General features: G+C 53.0%; 2 protein-coding genes across 2 annotated transcripts; one reads left to right on the top strand and one right to left on the bottom strand.

The window, feature by feature from the left end:
• On the bottom strand, window positions 1–3,029 carry gins1 (GINS complex subunit 1 (Psf1 homolog)). Its single transcript, XM_086181420.1, has 7 exons — window positions 1,615–3,029; window positions 1,429–1,493; window positions 1,162–1,260; window positions 904–994; window positions 515–631; window positions 246–320; window positions 1–153 (listed from the first exon to the last, which is right to left on the bottom strand). The coding sequence occupies exons 1-7, from the start codon at window positions 1,687–1,689 to the stop codon at window positions 85–87; spliced, it is 591 nt and encodes a 196-aa protein (XP_086037546.1). The 5' UTR covers window positions 1,690–3,029; the 3' UTR covers window positions 1–84.
• Window positions 2,813–19,769, top strand: abhd12 (abhydrolase domain containing 12, lysophospholipase). The gene is made up of 14 exons (XM_086181419.1): window positions 2,813–2,829; window positions 3,223–3,397; window positions 5,158–5,279; window positions 5,435–5,540; window positions 6,435–6,554; window positions 6,629–6,659; window positions 6,849–6,894; window positions 6,997–7,126; window positions 7,257–7,294; window positions 11,793–11,872; window positions 11,966–12,048; window positions 17,268–17,346; window positions 18,956–19,083; window positions 19,410–19,769. The coding sequence occupies exons 2-14, from the start codon at window positions 3,225–3,227 to the stop codon at window positions 19,441–19,443; spliced, it is 1,170 nt and encodes a 389-aa protein (XP_086037545.1). The 5' UTR covers window positions 2,813–2,829; window positions 3,223–3,224; the 3' UTR covers window positions 19,444–19,769.
• The last annotated feature ends 1,530 nt before the right edge of the window (window positions 19,770–21,299 follow it).

Genomic DNA, 21,299 nt, shown 5'->3' with positions numbered 1-21,299 from the left:
TCATCTCTTACAAAGATCTTTTATTTTGACATCAGGATCAAAACTAAATATGTTCCAGACATTAAGAACCAAGACGGTTTGACTTCAAGACACAATGTGCTCTAAGACGCCTTGACGAATCAGATGCTCACATTTCCACCGTGGCAGGAAGTGCTGTGGACGCAGAAAAATGGGGAGTTACCATCCAGGGTGACCTGCTTGACAGCACATGGAGCAGTAGAAGAAGAGTGGCTTCCTGTTCTGACCTGACTGTTCTTCTTCAGTAGAATCACCGTTCCGTCATCAATTTCAAACTCACCGTGGTCCTTTAAACACCTCACCTAAGGAGGTCAGGGTGAGGGGTCAAAGGTTAAAGTTAAGGATGCAAGTTCATGATTTCATGACAAGTACCAAAGCAAAAAATGGCAACATTTTCCAAATCACAAGGGCTCGCCAGTTGAGGCCCACGCCACCCTTCCTGCACACATTACGGCCCCCCTCCAGACTAGCCCCAACCCCGATGACCCCTCCTCACCTCAATGTAAAGGCTCTTGGGCGGCTTCGTGTCCTGCGTGATGTCCAGCCCGTCTCCCCCACCAAGAGAGCGCATGAAGGATGCCAGAGACTTTTTATATCCACTGAACCACTGGAGCTGGTGGACACACACACACACACACACGCACGCACGCACGTTTGCCAAGATGGATCAGGTCGCTTCAGTGTTGAACTGGTACGGCAGAGGAGTTAAAGACCTGCTATGAAATCAAGCCAACAGACATTTCAGCACCTGTGAATCTGGACCGCCCTGAGACCAGGACCCTGGAGGGACCTGAACCCCATGATGGTACTTATTGAATCTTTGGCAGCTGGTTAATGGTTTGTGGTGATGATGAAAGAGTCAACTGGAAGTGATGTCAGGCTCACCTCCTCTGCACACATGTGGAAGCGGATGTTGGCGGGCAGCACACTGCCGTACTCCCAGCGGAGGGCCCGGATCCTCAGCAGACGGTCAAACCTGACAAGAGAGTCCAGGTCAGACTGAGCCTGCGGTTGGCGTTTCCATGGTTACAGATGTTGCACTAATCTGAGCTAGATGATGCAACACAACTCCTCGAATATTAGCCAGACATGGGCCTGGTGTGTGTGTGTGTGTGTGTGTGTGTGTGTGTGGGGGGGGGTTACAGGTAGGCGGCCAGGCAGCGCTGGTTCCTCAGCAGGCAGCAGTGACGTAGCTTGATGGAGGGAATCAGGTCCGCCCGGCCGTCGGACTTCGCCTCGTTACTGAAACAAACGGCAAGCAAAGTTTGTTCGTTTCTTCTGGAGAGGAAGTTACTGACTTGAGGAGATGCTGGTTGTTGCCTGTGACGTCATCAGCGGCTGTTCCGCGTCGACAGGCGCCGATTCGGACTGACTGAGTGGAACCGGAACTCCCGGTCGTTGTGGACTCACACGTCACTCTGGTTCTGCTCGTACAGCGCCTCCATCTCCTGCAGAACCTGCCGCAGCCCGTCTTCCTGCGAACAGCCAGAACCGGCGGGTCACAACCGGAACTCGCAGCTCGGCTTCCGATACGCGATATTCGACAGATTTTTAAATCAATCCACACCGAGAGCAAACCGACGAGCCGGTACTCACGTTGAAGGCGGGCAGCTGGCCGCCGCTCGCCCGGTGAAGCTCCCGGATCATCTCCGCCGCTCTCTCGCAGAACATCGCGTGGGTCTCGGACGGTCGGTCAGCGACGAACGGCCTGCGGTAAAAACCCTGGCTGGCTTTCGCGGCAAAACACCGAGCGCCGTGTTACGGGCATGTGACGGCGTCACGTGACGCACCGGTGACGGGATCAGGACAAATTTAAGAGCAGCGGAGCGAGACACCGAGCAGTAAGCCAGGGAGAGAATGCTGTGACACCAGGCGACCGGAGGGTAACGTCCCCGCGCTTCTGGAGTTTAGAATTACGAAGCTAAATGAACTCTTGTTCCGCTGAACATCCGTTTCACGGCAGCCTAACTTCCGGTTAGCTTAGCAACTAAAACGTAGCAAAACAGGGCAGACACTAGCTCGTCATCTTCCTGTTTTTCTCTTTTGAAAATTAAAAAAAACTTGGGCGATGTAGTTTTTTGTCTCGTTTTAGTAGGTTGGCTTCGTCACGAACTTGACTGATGCGTTTTTGAAAACCGGAAAAACCAGTACTGCAGGAAACGCCTGTTCAGGGCGGTCTCCCGATCCAACAGCTGATTTCTTCAAGCAGCGAGATTCGATATCCAGGATATCTCGTACCCGAGTGTGTCACTCAGACATCAGTCCTGTTGGTCAAAGTAGTTTGAGATGCCACTCAAACTTAGGGAAGCTTACAGACGTGTTATTGCTGAATTTATGACTTAGAAATGTTGGACGCTTGGTTGTAACCGCGTCTGAGGGTCTCCCAGAATTAAACCACGCATTTCTCTCTAAAAAAAAAAAAAAACTCGTGAAAACTGTTCTTAAAGCCCAGTAGCGGAGGTTCATTTAAAGTAGAATGAGCTGTTAGCATGTAGCCTCTGACGAACACACTTCTTTCAGCGTCAGTGATGACGTCACCCTGACTGCGTTAACATCTGACCTACTAAGAACCTTCACTCTGTCCTCAGTCGCGCCCCCTGCTGGGTCTCGGTGAGCCGCTCCCTGCTAACATGCCTGAAACTTGAGTCGTGCAGCTGCACCAAAAGGGCTGAGCTCCGGTGGCGAGGAGCTGGCGTCCTGCAGAGAGACGGTATATGGACGGGACTCGATACCTGCCTCCATCTTTGTAGTTTTAGTTAGAAGCCTCAGTGTTATTGCTCTGAGGGCCTGAGCCTGTACGCCTCACAACTGGTAAGAAACCCGCCTGTGACTGAAGGCTCCGACACCAGTTCACCTCTCCTCTAACATCACCTTTCAAAAGTTCGGATTTATGACGTCATAATGGTAAACTCCCGTGATGGCTGACGTTCACATGAAAGCATCTCGTTCTTCAATGAGTTCGCTGTGGTTGTTGTTGCTCCGACGGCCCCGGAGACCCCGGACGCAACACCGTCTGACCACGTGGTTGCGTGTCTGCCCTGTGATTGGCTGCCGGTCAGCTGATTGCTGCGGTCCTCAGCGGGACTCAGCTGCGTCTGCAGCCGCTCTCAGCGCTTCGACCCGGCAGGGAGCGGCCTCCGCGCGCTGACACCCCCGCCGCCGTCGCGGCTCCTCCGTTCACCGTCGCCTGTTTCACCGTTTCAGGAATGCGGAAGCGGAACAACTCGCCAACCGCGGAGCCTGAGAGCGCGGCCACCGGGACTCTGCTGGACAGCGACCCGGATCTGAAGCACCGTCCCGGCGGAGGAGCAGCGGGACTCGTAGCCGGGGGCCAGCAGGACCCGGGAGAACGGCGGACCATGGTCAGACCGTTCCGAAGGTAAAACCGAAGACTCAGACTGGACAGGTGGGGAAAGGGGGGGGGGGGGCATTACTCGGATTACCCGGATTACCCCCCCCCCACACACACACACACACACACACACACACACGATTATTCGCGCTCCTCAGGCGAGTTACACAAAATGTCCTTAAAGTATTAAACCTTTCTGATTTCATGTTGGAAAAAAACTCTTTAATGTTAAATATTCAACTTAAATTCAAATAAATCCATCAATTCCAAGTGAGAAGAAAGGAAAATTAGAAACTAAATCAAGGTTCATGTAATATTAAAAATCTCCTTGTTTTCCTCCTTGTTGTCAAGGAGACGTAGCATCATGTGACCAAAGACCTGATCAGGTCATTTGTGGGGGGCTCCTTATGCCTTGCTGTCTAATATTTGATCACCTGACTGTTCAGTCTTCCTGCTCACGGAGCAACAAAAGTCTCCTGGATGTGATAATTAATGGTCTGCTGTTTCCAGCAATGTGTCCACCCCCGCCAACAAACATGCTAAGTGGACGCTGCTCCCTCAGGCCCTGGTGTCTCTGCTTGTCATGATGAAGTCAGTCAACCCTACGCTGATGATGTCACGATCCAGACACATCACTTTAGCTAAATTGCTGGCTTGCGCTTTAGCATAGCAGTTAACGGCATGTAGCATACAACATGCTAAAACCAGCAAGTTTTGACACCTTTGCATTGTGTAATTAGGCACTGTTGTTGCTGCAGCCTGGAATTAGCCCCGCCCAAGACAGTAATGGTTGGTCAGAGAGATGTAAACACGCTAGAGTGGGTTTTCTGTTAAAGCAGAATGATGGTGGGTGGAGCCAGACAGTGGCGCCAGGGCTGAATGACATCAGTCAGTCTCTTCCAGTCGGCTGTTGGTTGTAAACCCAGCGTACAACTTCCCTCTGAAGCCCCGCCCCAAAAAGTGCAGTGCTATAAATATATTTATTTGTTTATGTCATATTTATTTTCTCAGGCGAACGACAAAGTTTTACAAGTTCAAATTCGACAAGCGATCATGACCTCAGTCCCGTCCAAAATAAGCCAGAGACACTGGTGAGTAGAAGACGTGGTTGCACCTCAGTCACGTGACCAAAGAGCAGAACGTTGCTTCACGTGAGTGTGGCTCACTTCCTCTTGGGAAGAGGAAGTGTGTTGGTCTGCATCAGCATCTCAGGGCTCAGATGACATCAAGCGGCACAACTCACCTCTGACTAACCTTTGACCCCTGGTGAGATGCAAGCGTTCTGATGACGTCTCCATGCGACAGACTTGAACCTTTTAAAATGAAGTAAAGTCAAAGAGAAACATTGGAGGTTGAAGATGTAAAAGGAGACCTTGAGAACTGCAGGATGAGGAAAGCAGTGAGGATAAATGAGGAGAAGAAGCTCCGATGAGACGCAGTCCCTCCCAGACCACCAGCAGGACGTTTGAAACCACGGTGGCGAGGACAATGAGGGACGCTGCAGTGACACAGGCTGCTCAGATCAACTCAGTTGATCATGGAGATGCGTGAACGTTTTACACACACACTCACACACACACACATGCTTTCCTCCCAGGTGGCGCTTTATGTTTTGACCTGCCAGGTGACATCAGACATGAACATAAGTGACGTTGATATTAGTGAGATTAACACGCTAAAACTAATCTCAGCATCAAAGTTAGACCGTAATGGACTAACGATGGGTGGACCTTGATCAGACGTGGTGGCTGGGATTGTTGAAGCAGCAATGGCGTCCTGTGTCTCAGGTTGAGTCTGGTGGGGAAAATCAAGCGGGTGCTGATGTGGCTGCTGCTTGTGTACGTCTCCGTCCCCGTCATCATCAAGCTCTGTCCGTCCATCCAGGCAAAACTTGTCTTCCTCAACTTCGGTGAGTCGACGGCCATCATGAAAAGTTGGGTGTTGTGTGGAGGACAGTGTAGCTGAGACTCAGCAGACCACAGGACCTCACCTGAGAACACTGATAGAAAGATGTCAGGCAGTAGTCATGTGACCCCCTGATGAACTTTGATGTTTGCCCCTCAGTAAGGATGCCCTACTTTATTGACCTGAAGCGACCCATGGACCAGGGATTGAACCACACACACAACTTTTACCTGGAGCCTGAAGCTGGACTCAAGATTGGAGTCTGGTAACATACACTATTGCACACACACACACACACACACACACACGTGTGTGTGCGTGTACCTCTACACATTCACGAGCGTGTACCTGGACACACACACACACACACACAGAGGTACCTCTACACACACACACACACACACAGAGGTACCTCTACACACACACACACACACAGAGGTACCTCTACACACACACAGCGGTACCTCTACACACACACACACACAGAGGTACCTCTACACACACACACACACACACACAGAGGTACCTCTACACACACACACACACACACACACACACAGAGGTACCTCTACACACACACACACACAGAGGTACCTCTACACACTCACACACACAGAGGTACCTCTACACACACACACACACACAGAGGTACCTCTACACACACACACACACACAGAGGTACCTCTACACACACACAGAGGTACCTCTACACACACACACACACACAGCGGTACCTCTACACACACACACACAGAGGTACCTCTACACACACACACACGTGTGTGTGCGTGTACCTCTACACATTCACGAGCGTGTACCTCTACACACACACACACACACACACACACAGAGGTACCTCTACACACACACACACACAGAGGTACCTCTACACACACACAGAGGTACCTCTACACACACACACACACACACACACAGAGGTACCTCTACACACACACACACACACACACACACACAGAGGTACCTCTACACACACACACACACACACACACACACACACACAGAGGTACCTCTACACACACACACACACACACACACACGCATGCATGCACTTCACACATATACCATCATCTTAAATTTGGATCCAGTCAAACTTTTTTCAGGTTTATTATTTGTGTGTGTGTGTGTGTGTGTGTGTCAGGCACACAGTTCCTGCTCAGCTGTGGCGAGAAGCTCAGGGGAAAGAAGGTGAATGGTTTGATTCCACACTGAGCTCCTCCCACTCAGCCATCCTCTATCTCCATGGCAATGCAGGCACCAGGTGAGTCACACAAACACACAAAGACCTCAGACCTCTATCCTGTGTGTTTGACCTCTGACCCCTCGTCCCTGCAGGGGAGGAGATCACCGGGTTCAGCTCTACAAGGTAAAGAAACTGAACTTTTGATAATTTTGGTGAAAATCCCCTTCAGGTGATCTGTTGATGACTCAGCATATTGTAGCTCCTCCCACATGCCGATCATACGTGTGGAGCTGGTGAGAACAAAACCTGACAATTCAAGAATAAAAGAATAAACATGGGGGTCTCTGTTCATGTCATCTCTGTCCCCCTCAGGTCCTCAGCTCGTTAGGGTACCACGTGGTGACCTTTGACTACAGAGGTGAGAGACTCACGATGACCTTGGCAAGGTAGCAGTGTCACTGCATTTACACGTGTGTGTGTGTGTGTGTGTGTGTGTGTGTGTGTGTGTGTGTGCGCGCAGGTTGGGGCGATTCAGACGGCTCACCATCAGAGGGGGCAATGACATCAGATGCTGTCTTTATCTATGATTGGCTGAAACTGCGGCTCGATAAAACACAGCTGTACATCTGGGGCCACTCGCTGGGGACGGGGTAACACACCTTTCTAGTGAGGCGTTCATGGACTCACACTCCTCAGAGAGAGAACTTCTCAATAGCACTCAGATCGGTCCCTACAAGGGCAGTAAAACACATTCACGTCTGTCTTTTTATTGTTTCCCAGAGTTGCAACAAACCTGGTCCGACATCTGTGTGACAGAGGTAGAACACACACTCACACAAACTCACACACGCTTGCTCACACACACACGCTCACGCTCGCTCACACACACACACACGCTCACGCTCGCTCACACACGCACACACGCTCACGCTCGCTCACACACACACTCACACACGCTCGCTCACACACGCACACTCACATACGCTCACACACGCACACTCACATACGCTCACACACACACACACACGCTCGCTCACACACGCTCACTCACATACGCACACACGCTCGCTCACACACGCTCACGCTCGCTCACACACACGCTCACGCTCGCTCACACACACACTCACACTTACACACGCACACTCACGCTCGCTGACACACACGCTCACGCTCGCTCTCACACGCTCACACTCACACACGCTCGCTCACACACACTCACGCTCGCTCACACACACACACACTCACACTTACACACACTCACGCTCGCTCACACACACTCACACTCACACACGCTCACTCACGCTCGCTCACACACACTCACACACGCTCGCTCACACACACTCACACGCTCGCTCACGCTCGCTCACACACACTCTCACGCTCACACACACTCACACGCTCACACACACACGCTCACACACACACACACGCTCACGCACACGCTCGCACACACACACGCTCGCTCACGCACACGCTCACACTCACACACGCTCGCTCACGCACACGCTCACACTCACACACGCTCGCTCACGCACACGCTCGCACACACACACGCTCGCTCACGCACACGCTCGCTCACGCACACGCTCACACACGCTCGCTCACACACTCACACGCACACGCTCACACACGCTCGCTCACACACTCACACACACACGCTCACGCTCGCTCACACGCACGCACGCTCGCTCACACACACTCACTCACATACGCTCACACAGACTCGCTCACACACGCTCGCTCACATACACTCGCACACGCTCGCTCACACACACTCAGACATGCTCGCTCACACTCGCTCACATACGCTCACACGCTCGCTCACACACACTCAGACATGCTCGCTCACACTCGCTCACATACGCTCACACGCTCGCTCACACACGCTCGCTCACACGCTCGCTCACACACACTCACACACGCTCGCTCACACACGCTCGCTCACACACACTCACACGCTCGCTCACACACGCTCACACACACACACACGCTCGCTCACACACGCACTCACATACGCTCACACACACACGCTCGCTCATTCACGCTCGCTCACACACACACGCTCGCTCATTCACGCTCGCTCACACACGCTCGCTCACACACACTCACACGCTCGCTCACACACACGCACACGCTCGCTCACACACGCACACTCACATACGCTCACACACACACGCTCGCTCATTCACGCTCGCTCACACACACACGCTTGCTCATTCACGCTCGCTCACACACACTCAGACATGCTCGCTCACATACGCTCGCTCACACGCTCGCTCACACACGCACACTCACATACGCTCACACACACACGCTCGCTCATTCACGCTCGCTCACACACACTCACACATGCTCGCTCACACACGCTCACTCACACACACTCACACGCTCACTCACACACGCTCACACACACACTCACACACGCTCGCTCACACACGCACACTCACATACGCTCACACACACACACACACACACACACGCTCGCTCACACACACTCACACGCTCGCTCACACACGCACACTCACATACGCTCACACACACACGCTCACGCTCGCTCACACACGCTCACGCTCGCTCACACACACACACACACACACGCTCGCTCACACACGCTCACACATGCTTACTCACACACGCTCACACTTGCTCACACACGCACACGCTCGCTCACGCACACGCTCACACACGCTCGCTCACACACTCACACGCACACGCTCACACACGCTCGCTCACACACACACGCTCACGCTCGCTCACACGCACGCACGCTCGCTCACACACGCTCACACACACACACTCACATACGCTCACACAGACTCGCTCACACACGCTCGCTCACATACACTCGCACACGCTCGCTCACACACACTCAGACATGCTCGCTCACACTCACACGCTCGCTCACACACGCTCGCTCACACGCTCGCTCACACACACTCACACACGCTCGCTCACACACGCTCGCTCACACACACTCACACGCTCGCTCACACACACACACACGCTCGCTCACACACGCACTCACATACGCTCACACACACACGCTCGCTCATTCACGCTCGCTCACACACACAAGCTCGCTCATTCACGCTCGCTCACACACGCTCACACGCTCGCTCACACACGCTCACACACACGCTCGCTCACACATGCACACTCACATACGCTCACACACACACGCTCGCTCATTCACGCTCGCTCACACACACACGCTTGCTCATTCACGCTCGCTCACACACACTCAGACATGCTCGCTCACATACGCTCGCTCACACGCTCGCTCACACACGCACACTCACATACGCTCACACACACACGCTCGCTCATTCACGCTCGCTCACACACACTCACACATGCTCGCTCACACACACTCACACACGCTCACTCACACACACTCACACGCTCACTCACACACGCTCACACACACACTCACACACGCTCGCTCACACACGCACACTCACATACGCTCACACACACACACACACACGCTCGCTCACACACACTCACACGCTCGCTCACACACGCACACTCACATACGCTCACACACACACGCTCACGCTCGCTCACACACGCTCACGCTCGCTCACACACGCTCACGCTCGCTCACACACACACACACACACACACGCTCGCTCACACACGCTCACACATGCTTACTCACACACGCTCACACTTGCTCACACACGCTCATGCTCGCTCACACACGCACACTCACATACGCACACACACACACACACGCTCGCTCACACACGCTCGCTCACACACACTCACACACGCTCGCTCACACACGCACACTCACATACGCTCACACACACTCACACACGCTCACACTCGCTCACACACGCTCACGCTCGCTCACACACACACACGCTCGCTCACACACGCACACTCACATACGCTCACACACACGCTCGCTCACACACGCTCACACATGCTTACTCACACACGCTCACGCTCGCTCACACACGCTCACGCTCGCTCACACACGCTCACGCTCGCTCACATACTCACACACACACGCACACGCTCGCTCACACACGCACACTCACATACGCTCACACACACACGCTCGCTCATTCACGCTCGCTCACACACACTCAGACATGCTCGCTCACACTCGCTCACATACGCTCGCTCACACGCTCGCTCATTCACGCTCGCTCACACACACTCAGACATGCTCGCTCACACACACTCACACACGCTCGCTCACACACACTCACACGCTCGCTCACACACTCACACACGCTCACACACACTCACACACGCTCGCTCACACACGCACACTCACATACGCTCACACACACACACACACGCTCGCTCACACACACTCACATACGCTCACACACACACTCACACACGCTCGCTCACACACGCTCACGCTCGCTCACACACACTCACACGCTCGCTCACACACGCACACTCACATACGCTCACACACACACTCACACACGCTCGCTCACACACGCTCACGCTCGCTCACACACACTCACACGCTCGCTCACACACGCACACTCACATACGCTCACACACACACTCACACACGCTCGCTCACACACGCTCACACTCGCTCACACACGCTCACGCTCGCTCACACACACACACACACACACACGCTCGCTCACACACGCTCATACATGCTTACTCTCACACGCTCACGCTTGCTCACACACGCTCACGCTCGCTCACACACGCACACTCACATACGCTCACACACACACACACGCTCGCTCACACACACGCTCGCTCACACACGCACACTCACATACGCTCACACACACTCACACACGCTCGCTCACACACGCTCACGCTCGCTCACACACACACACACGCTCGCTCACACACGCACACTCACATACGCTCACACACACGCTCGCTCACACACGCTCACACATGCTTACTCACACACGCTCGCTCACACACGCTCACGCTCGCTCACACACACACACACACACGCTCGCTCACACACGCTCACGCTCGCTCACACACGCTCGCTCACACACGCTCACGCTCGCTCACACACGCTCACACATGCTTGCTCACACACGCTCACGCTCGCTCACACACACTCACACACGCTCGCTCACACACACTCACGCTCGCTCACACACACACACACACGCTCGCTCACACACGCTCACGCTCGCTCACACACGCTCACGCTTGCTCACACACGCTCACGCTTGCTCACACACGCTCACGCTCGCTCACACACACTCACACGATATGACTTTGTGTTTCAATAAACTGGTGGTTCCCGTTATGTTGGATGAAGGCGCGATGGTGCGTTTGTGTGTTTTGTTGGTGGTTTTTCAGGAAGTCCTCCTGACGCTCTCATCTTAGAGTCGCCATTCACCAACATCCGAGAGGAGGCCAAGAGCCACCCCTTCTCCATGGTAGCGTGCACAAACACACACACACACAAACACACCTACCTGACTGGAGCTGCAGGATTGTGTTCTCAGTGTGTGTATGTTTGTGTGTCAAAGGTGTACAGGTACCTACCTGGCTTTGATTGGTTCTTCCTGGACGCCATCACAGCCAACAATATCCGCTTCGCTAGCGATGAAAAGTATGTTACCACGATCTTCCTGTTTGTGTACCGTAGCATGACCATTTGACCTTTGAGTCTTTCGCTCTCTCTATCACTGTCGGACTCACACACACACTCACACACACACAGTCCAGTCACCATCACGATGACAGTGTTTTAGTCCTGTAGGTGAAGATGTGGAAACAGCAGGCGTGTTCTGACGTCAGTATTTCACACCGCCGTGAAACGGCGTTGCTCTTCCACCAGAGGATTTCCCAGAAATTAAGAAACGAAAAAATGATGTTTTTGTTCACTTGGAGTCAAAAGAAAGGCGGCCCGGTGGAGCAGTGGTCCTCCCTGTGGCCCCCATCAAGAAGGTTGAGGGTGGAGCAGTGGTCCTCCCTGTGGCCCCCATCAAGAAGGTTGTGGGTGGAGCAGTGGTCCTCCCTGTGGCCCCCATCAAGAAGGTTGAGGGTGGAGCAGTGGTCCTCCCTGTGGCCCCCATCAAGAAGGTTGAGGGTGGAGCAGTGGTCCTCCCTGTGGCCCCCATCAAGAAGGTTGTGGGTGGAGCAGTGGTCCTCCCTGTGGCCCCCATCAAGAAGATTGTGGGTGGAGCAGTGGTCCTCCCTGTGGCCCCCAGCAAGAAGGTTGAGGGTGGAGCAGTGGTCCTCCCTGTGGCCCCCAGCAAGAAGGTTGAGGGTGGAGCAGTGGTCCTCCCTGTGGCCCCCATCAAGAAGGTTGTGGGTGGAGCAGTGGTCCTCCCTGTGGCCCCCATCAAGAAGACTGTGGGTGGAGCAGTGGTCCTCCCTGTGGCCCCCATCAAGAAGACTGTGGGTGGAGCAGTGGTCCTCCCTGTGGCCCCCAGCAAGAAGGTTGAGGGTGGAGCAGTGGTCCTCCCTGTGGCCCCCAGCAAGAAGGTTGAGGGTGGAGCAGTGGTCCTCCCTGTGGCCCCCAGCAAGAAGGTTGAGGGTGGAGCAGTGGTCCTCCCTGTGGCCCCCATCAAGAAGACTGTGGGTGGAGCAGTGGTCCTCCCTGTGGCCCCCAGCAAGAAGGTTGAGGGTGGAGCAGTGGTCCTCCCTGTGGCCCCCATCAAGAAGATTGTGGGTGGAGCAGTGGTCCTCCCTGTGGCCCCCAGCAAGAAGGTTGAGGGTGGAGCAGTGGTCCTCCCTGTGGCCCCCAGCAAGAAGGTTGAGGGTGGAGCAGTGGTCCTCCCTGTGGCCCCCAGCAAGAAGGTTGAGGGTGGAGCAGTGGTCCTCCCTGTGGCCCCCATCAAGAAGGTTGAGGGTGGAGCAGTGGTCCTCCCTGTGGCCCCCATCAAGAAGGTTGTGGGTGGAGCAGTGGTCCTCCCTGTGGCCCCCATCAAGAAGGTTGTGGGTGGAGCAGTGGTCCTCCCTGTGGCCCCCATCAAGAAGACTGTGGGTGGAGCAGTGGTCCTCCCTGTGGCCCCCAGCAAGAAGGTTGAGGGTGGAGCAGTGGTCCTCCCTGTGGCCCCCAGCAAGAAGGTTGAGGGTGGAGCAGTGGTCCTCCCTGTGGCCCCCATCAAGAAGGTTGTGGGTGGAGCAGTGGTCCTCCCTGTGGCCCCCATCAAGAAGACTGTGGGTGGAGCAGTGGTCCTCCCTGTGGCCCCCAGCAAGAAGGTTGAGGGTGGAGCAGTGGTCCTCCCTGTGGCCCCCAGCAAGAAGGTTGAGGGTGGAGCAGTGGTCCTCCCTGTGGCCCCCATCAAGAAGGTTGTGGGTGGAGCAGTGGTCCTCCCTGTGGCCCCCATCAAGAAGATTGTGGGTGGAGCAGTGGTCCTCCCTGTGGCCCCCAGCAAGAAGGTTGAGGGTGGAGCAGTGGTCCTCCCTGTGGCCCCCAGCAAGAAGGTTGAGGGTGGAGCAGTGGTCCTCCCTGTGGCCCCCATCAAGAAGACTGTGGGTGGAGCAGTGGTCCTCCCTGTGGCCCCCAGCAAGAAGGTTGAGGGTGGAGCAGTGGTCCTCCCTGTGGCCCCCAGCAAGAAGGTTGAGGGTGGAGCAGTGGTCCACCCTGTGGCCCCCATCAAGAAGGTTGTGGGTGGAGCAGTGGTCCTCACTGTGGCCTCCATCAAGAAGGTTGTGGGTGGAGCAGTGGTCCTCACTGTGGCCCCCATCAAGAAGGTTGAGGGTGGAGCAGTGGTCCTCACTGTGGCCCCCAGCAAGAAGGTTGTGGGTGGAGCAGTGGTCCTCCCTGTGGCCCCCCAGCAAGAAGGTTGTGGGTGGAGCAGTGGTCCTCCCTGTGGCCCCCCAGCAAGAAGGTTGTGGGTGGAGCAGTGGTCCTCACGGTGGCCCCCAGCAAGAAGGTTGTGGGTGGAGCAGTGGTCCTCCCTGTGGCCCCCAGCAAGAATATTGTGGGTGGAGCAGTGGTCCTCACTATGGCCCCCCAGCAAGAAGGTTGTGGGTGGCGCAGTGGTCCTCCCTGTGGCCCCCAGCAAGAAGGTTGTGGGTGGAGCAGTGGTCCTCCCTGTGGCCCCCAGCAAGAAGATTGTGGGTGGAGCAGTGGTCCTCACTGTGGCCCCCATCAAGGAGGCTGTGGGTGGAGCCCCGGCTGCAGCATGGGGTCTTTCTGGGTGAGTCTCCATGTTCTCCCTGTTCCTGCTGGGTTCTCTCTGGTACTCCAGCTTCCTCCACAGTCCAAAGACATCAAGAGGGACCAGGTTAATCCAGACTCTAAATTGACCGTAGGCGTGGCTGGGAGAGCCAATGGTTGTCTGTCTCTATGTGTTGGCCCTGCCATGGACTGGTGACCTGTCCAGGGGGAAGGCTGCTGGGATAGGCTCCACCCCCACCACCTTCAACAGGAGGAGAGGGGGAAGATGGATGGATGGAGGGATGATGGATGGAGAGATGGAGTCAAAGCACAACCCTGTTTAGTGTGAAGGTGCAGTGGAGATCCTAACCCTGATGTCTGAGCACTGCGTCATAAAACCCTACCTTCTTTGTCTTATTGCTTTCAAATTCACACTCAAGCTCCAAATAGTTTCTTGTAGTTTTTACTATTTTCCAGTTAAATGATGAATTTTCTCCAAATGTCAAATACCCTAAAAACCTTAAATTGATGTGAAAAGAGAACGATCCACAAATATTTATACTTCAAATGTAACTAATATTGGAAATCTGACACCAAAAATAAAAATGCATGACAATCAATTTAGTTGAAGATAGATTGAAGTTGGAAATGGAAAAATTAAGAAATGAAAGCATCCGCAAAAGTCTCTGCACTCCAGAAATGCCGTCCTTGCCCCCCCCCCCCCCCCCCCCATTACCGTTGGTCTCTGGGACTGTCAGTCTGCAGTAAATAAGACAGAACTCATCGGTTCACGGATGAAACTCTCAGACATTCAGGCCCAGACTGAGACGTGGATCCGCCCACAGGACCCTGCTGCAGTCTGTGTCCACTACGCTGTCATCGCTCTGCTGGACGAGGAGGGGGGACAGACATCCTCCCTCCAGACAGTTGGACTCAAACCAAACTCTGTCCACTGAGCAACAACACAGCACTTGAATACCACACTTTAAAAATGCCATGTTCTGGTTGTGTACCACCCACCAGGGGGAGCTCTGGATAGTTTTGTCTCAGAAGTGGACGTTACTCTCAGCCATCCCTGATGATGGCGCACCCCTGACCACCACGGGAGACATGTACATTCACACTGACAAGACAGTTGAATGACTTCCTGGTGCTCCTCTCCTCTTCTGACCTCAAACTGGCTCCTCCCCCTCACTCGTAACTGCTTTGCAGCAGAGGTGACCGTTACACCTGTCAGATCATTTCTTGGTACAATCCTCTGCCACCTTTCCACAAAAACCTGAAGTCCCTCTGAGGGACACAACTGTCGGACACGGTGTACGCGACCATGCCTGCCCACACTCCTTTCTCTGCACTGTCTGGTAACGAGGCTGCAGACACTCTCTCTGGACAAACTCTGCCCCTTGGTGTCTAAACCAGCCAAGAAAATCCAGCACGTCCACGGCTCTCTGAAGTGAACAAAGAGCAAGACTGAGGGCAGCAGAAGGAAAGTGGCGTAAATCCCAAGAACCCTCCGATTCTTCCTCCTACCAACAAAAACTTGCATCCTCACTTCCTGCCTCCAGTCTGCAAAGCGAGCGTTTGATGAGAACGAGATCTGAGCTTCTTCTGACTCAGGAGAACTGTTCGTGTTGTTGAACTCCTTCCTCCCTGCTGCAGCGGCTCAGCCCTCCACTGACGGACTCCTACATGTTAGCCTCCTCCTTCACTGAGAAGGTGGCCACCACCGGCCACCAGAGCCTGACCAGCTCAGTCTGCTCCAACCTGCTACCTTCAGCTCCTCTGAGTGAGGTCGAGGTCTCCAGACTTCTCCTGAACTCAAAACCTCCAGCCTGTCCTGGATCCAGTACCCACCAACATCCTGCAGACCATCTTGCCCACAATCAAACCCGCTGTCACACACATTGTGCAGCTCTGTCACCACTGCTCAAAGAGCCCAATCTCAACCCGGCCCAGGTTGCAGGCTGGTCTCAGTTCTGCCGTTCTGTCCAAAATACCTGAGCGCTCAGTCTTCAGCAGAGTTTCTGAGCGTCGTCAGAAGAACAACCTGCCTGACTCCCATCAGCCTGGCTTTAGGCCTGACCTCTCCACTGAAGCTGCACTCCTGTCAGCCACAGAACCACTGGAGCTGCTGGTCAGTCCTCTGTCCTCCTGCTGCTGGACCTTCTGCTCCTTTGACCCTGAACCACCAGACTCTCCTCTCCACACTCCCTGAAGTCAACATCTCAGGATTGGTGCTGTTTTGGTTTGAGTCCTACCTCCCTGGTAGATCCTTCAGAGCATCATGGCAGGAGCAGCTCCTGCCTACCTGTACCCTTCATCCAGGTCTTCTGCCACTAGATGGCAGCACCTGCAACCAATCAAAATTGAAGCTCCTTGTCTATCACTGAGGTTCCTCCCTCCAGTCTAAATTCTTGCTCATGTTACGTTGCTTTGGACAAAAGCATCTGCTGAATGAACTGTAGAAAACGAAATTACTGTACAAAAATATTCTATTCATATTTCAGACACATGTGACTTAACTGGCTTTGTACAGTCATGGGAAGGTGCACTGAGGGTGAATGGAAGGAGGAGGAGGCATGACCTTTGACCTGCAGGCCTGCTCCTCCATGATGGTTCATGTGAGGTCACGCACACGGACAGCAGCAGTGTCTTCTGGAGAATTGTCTGATGTCTGAAGAGCCCTAAAGGCATCACAATGTTTTCTGTGTCTGTAGTGTGAATCACATTTCCTGTCCTGTGTTGATCCTCCACGCCGAGGACGATGGCGTGGTTCCTTTCCATCTGGGCAAGAAGGTACGACGCTGTCAAAGACAGTCAACATCACTCCGAAGCCTCTTCTGATTCCGAATGTCTGACAGGAACTAAATCATCCTATATATGTCGACTCTGTTAAAGAACACACCCATTTTAGTCTCATCAGCTAGCTCAGGTCCAGGCTAGGTAGCTTAGCTTAATGGCTGGTAGTGGGTGGGAAGTGTTAGCATCAGCTTGCTGAGGTCCAGGCTAGGTAGCTTAGCTTAATGGCTGGTAGTGGGTGGGAAGTGTTAGCATCAGCTAGCTCAGGTCCAGGCTAGGTGGCTTAGCTTAATGGCTGGTAGTATGTGGGAAGTGTTAGCATCAGCTCGCTCAGGTCCAGGCTAGTTAGCTTAGCTTAATGGCTGGTAGTAGGTGGGAAGTGTTAGCATCAGCTCGCTCAGGTCCAGGCTAGTTAGCCTAGCTTAATGACTGATAGTGGATGGGAAGTGTTAGCATCAGCTCGCTCAGGTCCAGGCTAGTTAGCCTAGCTTAATGGCTGATAGTGGATGGGAAGTGTTAGCATCAGCTCGCTCAGGTCCAGGCTAGGTAGCTTAGCTTAATGGCTGGTAGTAGGTGGGAAGTGTTAGCATCAGCTCGCTCAGGTCCAGGCTAGTTAGCCTAGCTTAATGGCTGATGGTGGGTGGGAAGTGTTAGCATCAGCTCGCTCAGGTCCAGGCTAGTTAGCCTAGCTTAATGGCTGGTAGTGGGTGGGAAGTGTTAGCATCAGCTAGCTCAGGTCCAGGATGCTGGTGTGTCCAGCAGGAATCCTCCTCCTCATCATCATCATCAGTAGCAGCAGTCGCTCTTCTGGTCCTCAACAAACCTTTGGTTCTGTTGACCCAAGTTCCAGTGGAGCTTTGGAGGTGCTGCGTCAAATCACTGCTCCCAGTCAGGAAAGTAGTTCCGGCTACGTGTCTGATTCTACCACTACAATGTCTCCCATGTTAAACTGGTATTCATCACCAAGGTGACACACAACCCTCCTGATATTAATGCAGGCAGAGACGGAGCTACGCTAACACTTCCCACCCACTACCAGTCACTGTGCTAAGCTAACTAGCGTGGGTCTCAGCTCTGGGGATGATGGACAGTAAGAGACTCACCTTAAAAGCGAGTATGTTCCTTAAGACAGAGACATCTGTTGTCATCTTGTCGGATGCTTCCATAACCATCCGAAGGGTTTTGACTGCATCGGACTGAAGAACAAGTTTGATACTTACGAAGGTGGATGGCAGCCATCATCTGTTCAATGTCATTTGCTTTCTCCATAAATCAGCTTCCTGTTTCACTGTCCGTGGCTTTGATTGGCCGGTTAACTATTAGCTGATCATTTTACTGGCACTAGAAAAGAAACGTTTGTGGATTGAAACATGGTCCAGTTTACATCAGGATCATGTGACACTCAAAGAAAAATACCAGTATCCAAAAAATAAGAAGTAACTTGAATACATGTACTTTATTACTTCCGTAAGTCTCAGGAGATCTGAGAGGGAGCCCGCTTTTGTTTTTGTCTCAAAATCATCGAAGGCATTCCAGCGTGGTGCGTCAGGTATGCTCGTCTGTGGTTCAACGTTTGTGTTCAGATGTCGTCTTCTTCCTCTCGCAGCTGTACAGCGTGGCGGCGCAGGCCAAGAGCCTCAGTCAACACAAGGTTCAGTTCATCTCATTCCCGTCCTCTCTGGCTTACAAGCACAAGTTCATCTACAGGAGCCCGCAGTTGCCAAACATCCTCAGGTACATCCGTTTGATTTTAATGATTCTCGTTCTCGGTTGGATTCTTCCCAAACAGTCTCTCGACTCTGATTCTTTGAGGGGCGGAGTCTAAACAGGTCATGCTGTTTTTCCACAGAGGAAATTTTTATTTTTAAATCAAAACATGCTGCGTGGTATTTTGTAAAAGTAGAAGTTAGAAGGAGGGATGCAGGGGAGATCTGAGTTGAGTTGAGAGCAATTTTTGAAAGAGTTGTGGGTCGGAAGCGGCTCTGGATGCCCAATCCTTCCGAGGACTGCGACTGGTACTTAAGTATCAATCTGACTTGAACTTCCTGTGTGTGTTCCAGTGACTTCCTGGGGACGGCTCCTCCCGCCGCATAGCAACGACTATGCTGACAGCAGTTTCTGGTCTGTCACGCTCACATAAACTGGACACATCATTCCTCCTATCATTAGCATTCCTCCTCCAACAAGGCGCCGTTGATTCGCTCTGACCATGGCGGCATGTTTTACGCTCCACAGACAGAAGGACACACCACCACAGATGACAACAGTTTTTATCTCCTGAGGATTTTATGTCATTGAGCTGCTACGGCTGATTCATTCTGTTTTCCTTGCCGCCGTGCGGCATTTTCCTTCTGGAGGGTTCTAGAACATTTGAAGGCCTGTTATGACTTGAACTATCAATTAAATTCTTGTTATATGTAGCTGTGCTCTGGGCTTTTATTTTGAAATGACCACTTCAGAAGGTGCCACGATTACAGAACTGGTTCATTTGACTGTTTTTGGGCAGAAACTTCATTATGTCCTCAGTATGTTTATATGCAGGTTCATTTCTGCATTGTCATGATTGTCTTCGTTTTTGATGATCTCATGGTCAGAAATGTCAAGCTGAGGTCGCTTCATCTTCTCTGTTGTGAAACTGGCAGAACAATGCAGCAAGTGAACATCTGAGCGCGTCAGAGCCTCGTCCCTGCAACGGGAGGAGAGAGCGTCCACCTGCAGGCGCATCTGTCGAAGCTTCTGGTTCATTTCCTCGGAACATTTAAGTCCTTTGTAGAAACAAAATATAGTTGATTGAAGGTTCAGTTTTTTTCTTTTTATAAAAAATTAGCCCCCATGTCCCTTCCAAAAATCCTGGGGGTTTTTGTCTTGTGTTTTTGTGAGTCCACCTTGAGGACTCAGTTTGACACCATTTTGACATAACAGTTGAACCCAGAAATCCTAGATGGCCACCAGAGGAGTGAAGCCTTTGAACCGGAGGGTTTGTTCGGTGAACACGCCATCAGGTGAGAGGAAGAGCAGGCCAGATGCCTAACAGCATGGAGCAAATCAGTCAGACCACAGGGACCCTTAGACAGTCCACGAGGCACCAGACGCCATGTTTCCTCCAGTGTGGCAGGATTTGTGACCAACCACTGATCTGTCAGCTCAGTGGAGTGGGAATATATCAAGGAAAGGGCACTGTTATGCAGAGGTCTTGACAAGTTTGGGATCGGCTCTGTGTAATGGTTTTTATAATGCTGTTAAAACTCTCAAATGATTGTGAATATGCTAAAAAGTCAGCAATTCATGACGGTACATGTCAAAAAGAGAACATCACAAAAACTGAAGAAGGGCGAGGTCACTGAGCTGCTGGTTGACTGATCTGTAATCGACTACTCTGGTCTCCCAGGTGAAAAAGCAGAGTGAGAGCTAAAAAGGTTACCCCAGGGAACGTCCGATGGGGGAAGAGTTCCATCCTGTTTCTGTACTGCTTGCAGTAACACATCTGTCCATGTGAGGGCGCGTGCAGAATGAATGGCGGTCTTTGGGGCCGCACCCTCACCCAACCACTTTTCTCAGCATGTAATTTTTATTAAGTAGTATTGCATTTTTTTAAGCTTGCTTATCTGCTCGAAAAGACGTTTAAAAATGCGACACATAGAGACAGACAACCATTGGCTCTCCCAGCCACGCCTACGGTCAATTTAGAGTCTGGATTAACCTGGTCCCTCTTGATGTCTTTGGACTGTGGAGGAAGCTGGAGTACCAGAGAGAACCCAGCAGGAACAGGGAGAACATGGAGACTCACCCAGAAAGACCCCGTGCTGCAGCCGGGGCTCCACCCACAACCTTCTTGATGGGGGCCACCGTGAGGACCACTGCTCCACCCACAACCCTCTTGCTGGGGGGCCACAGTGAGGACCACTGCTCCACCCACAACCTTCTTGCTGGGGGCCACAGTGAGGACCACT

The sequence above is a fragment of the Aulostomus chinensis genome, chromosome 16 (assembly GCF_037954235.1).
Source record: "Aulostomus chinensis isolate RoL2024-O1b breed Wild chromosome 16, RoL_Achi_v1.0, whole genome shotgun sequence".
NCBI lineage: Eukaryota > Metazoa > Chordata > Actinopteri > Syngnathiformes > Aulostomidae > Aulostomus > Aulostomus chinensis.
This window is presented reverse-complemented; position numbering and strand designations above follow the sequence as displayed.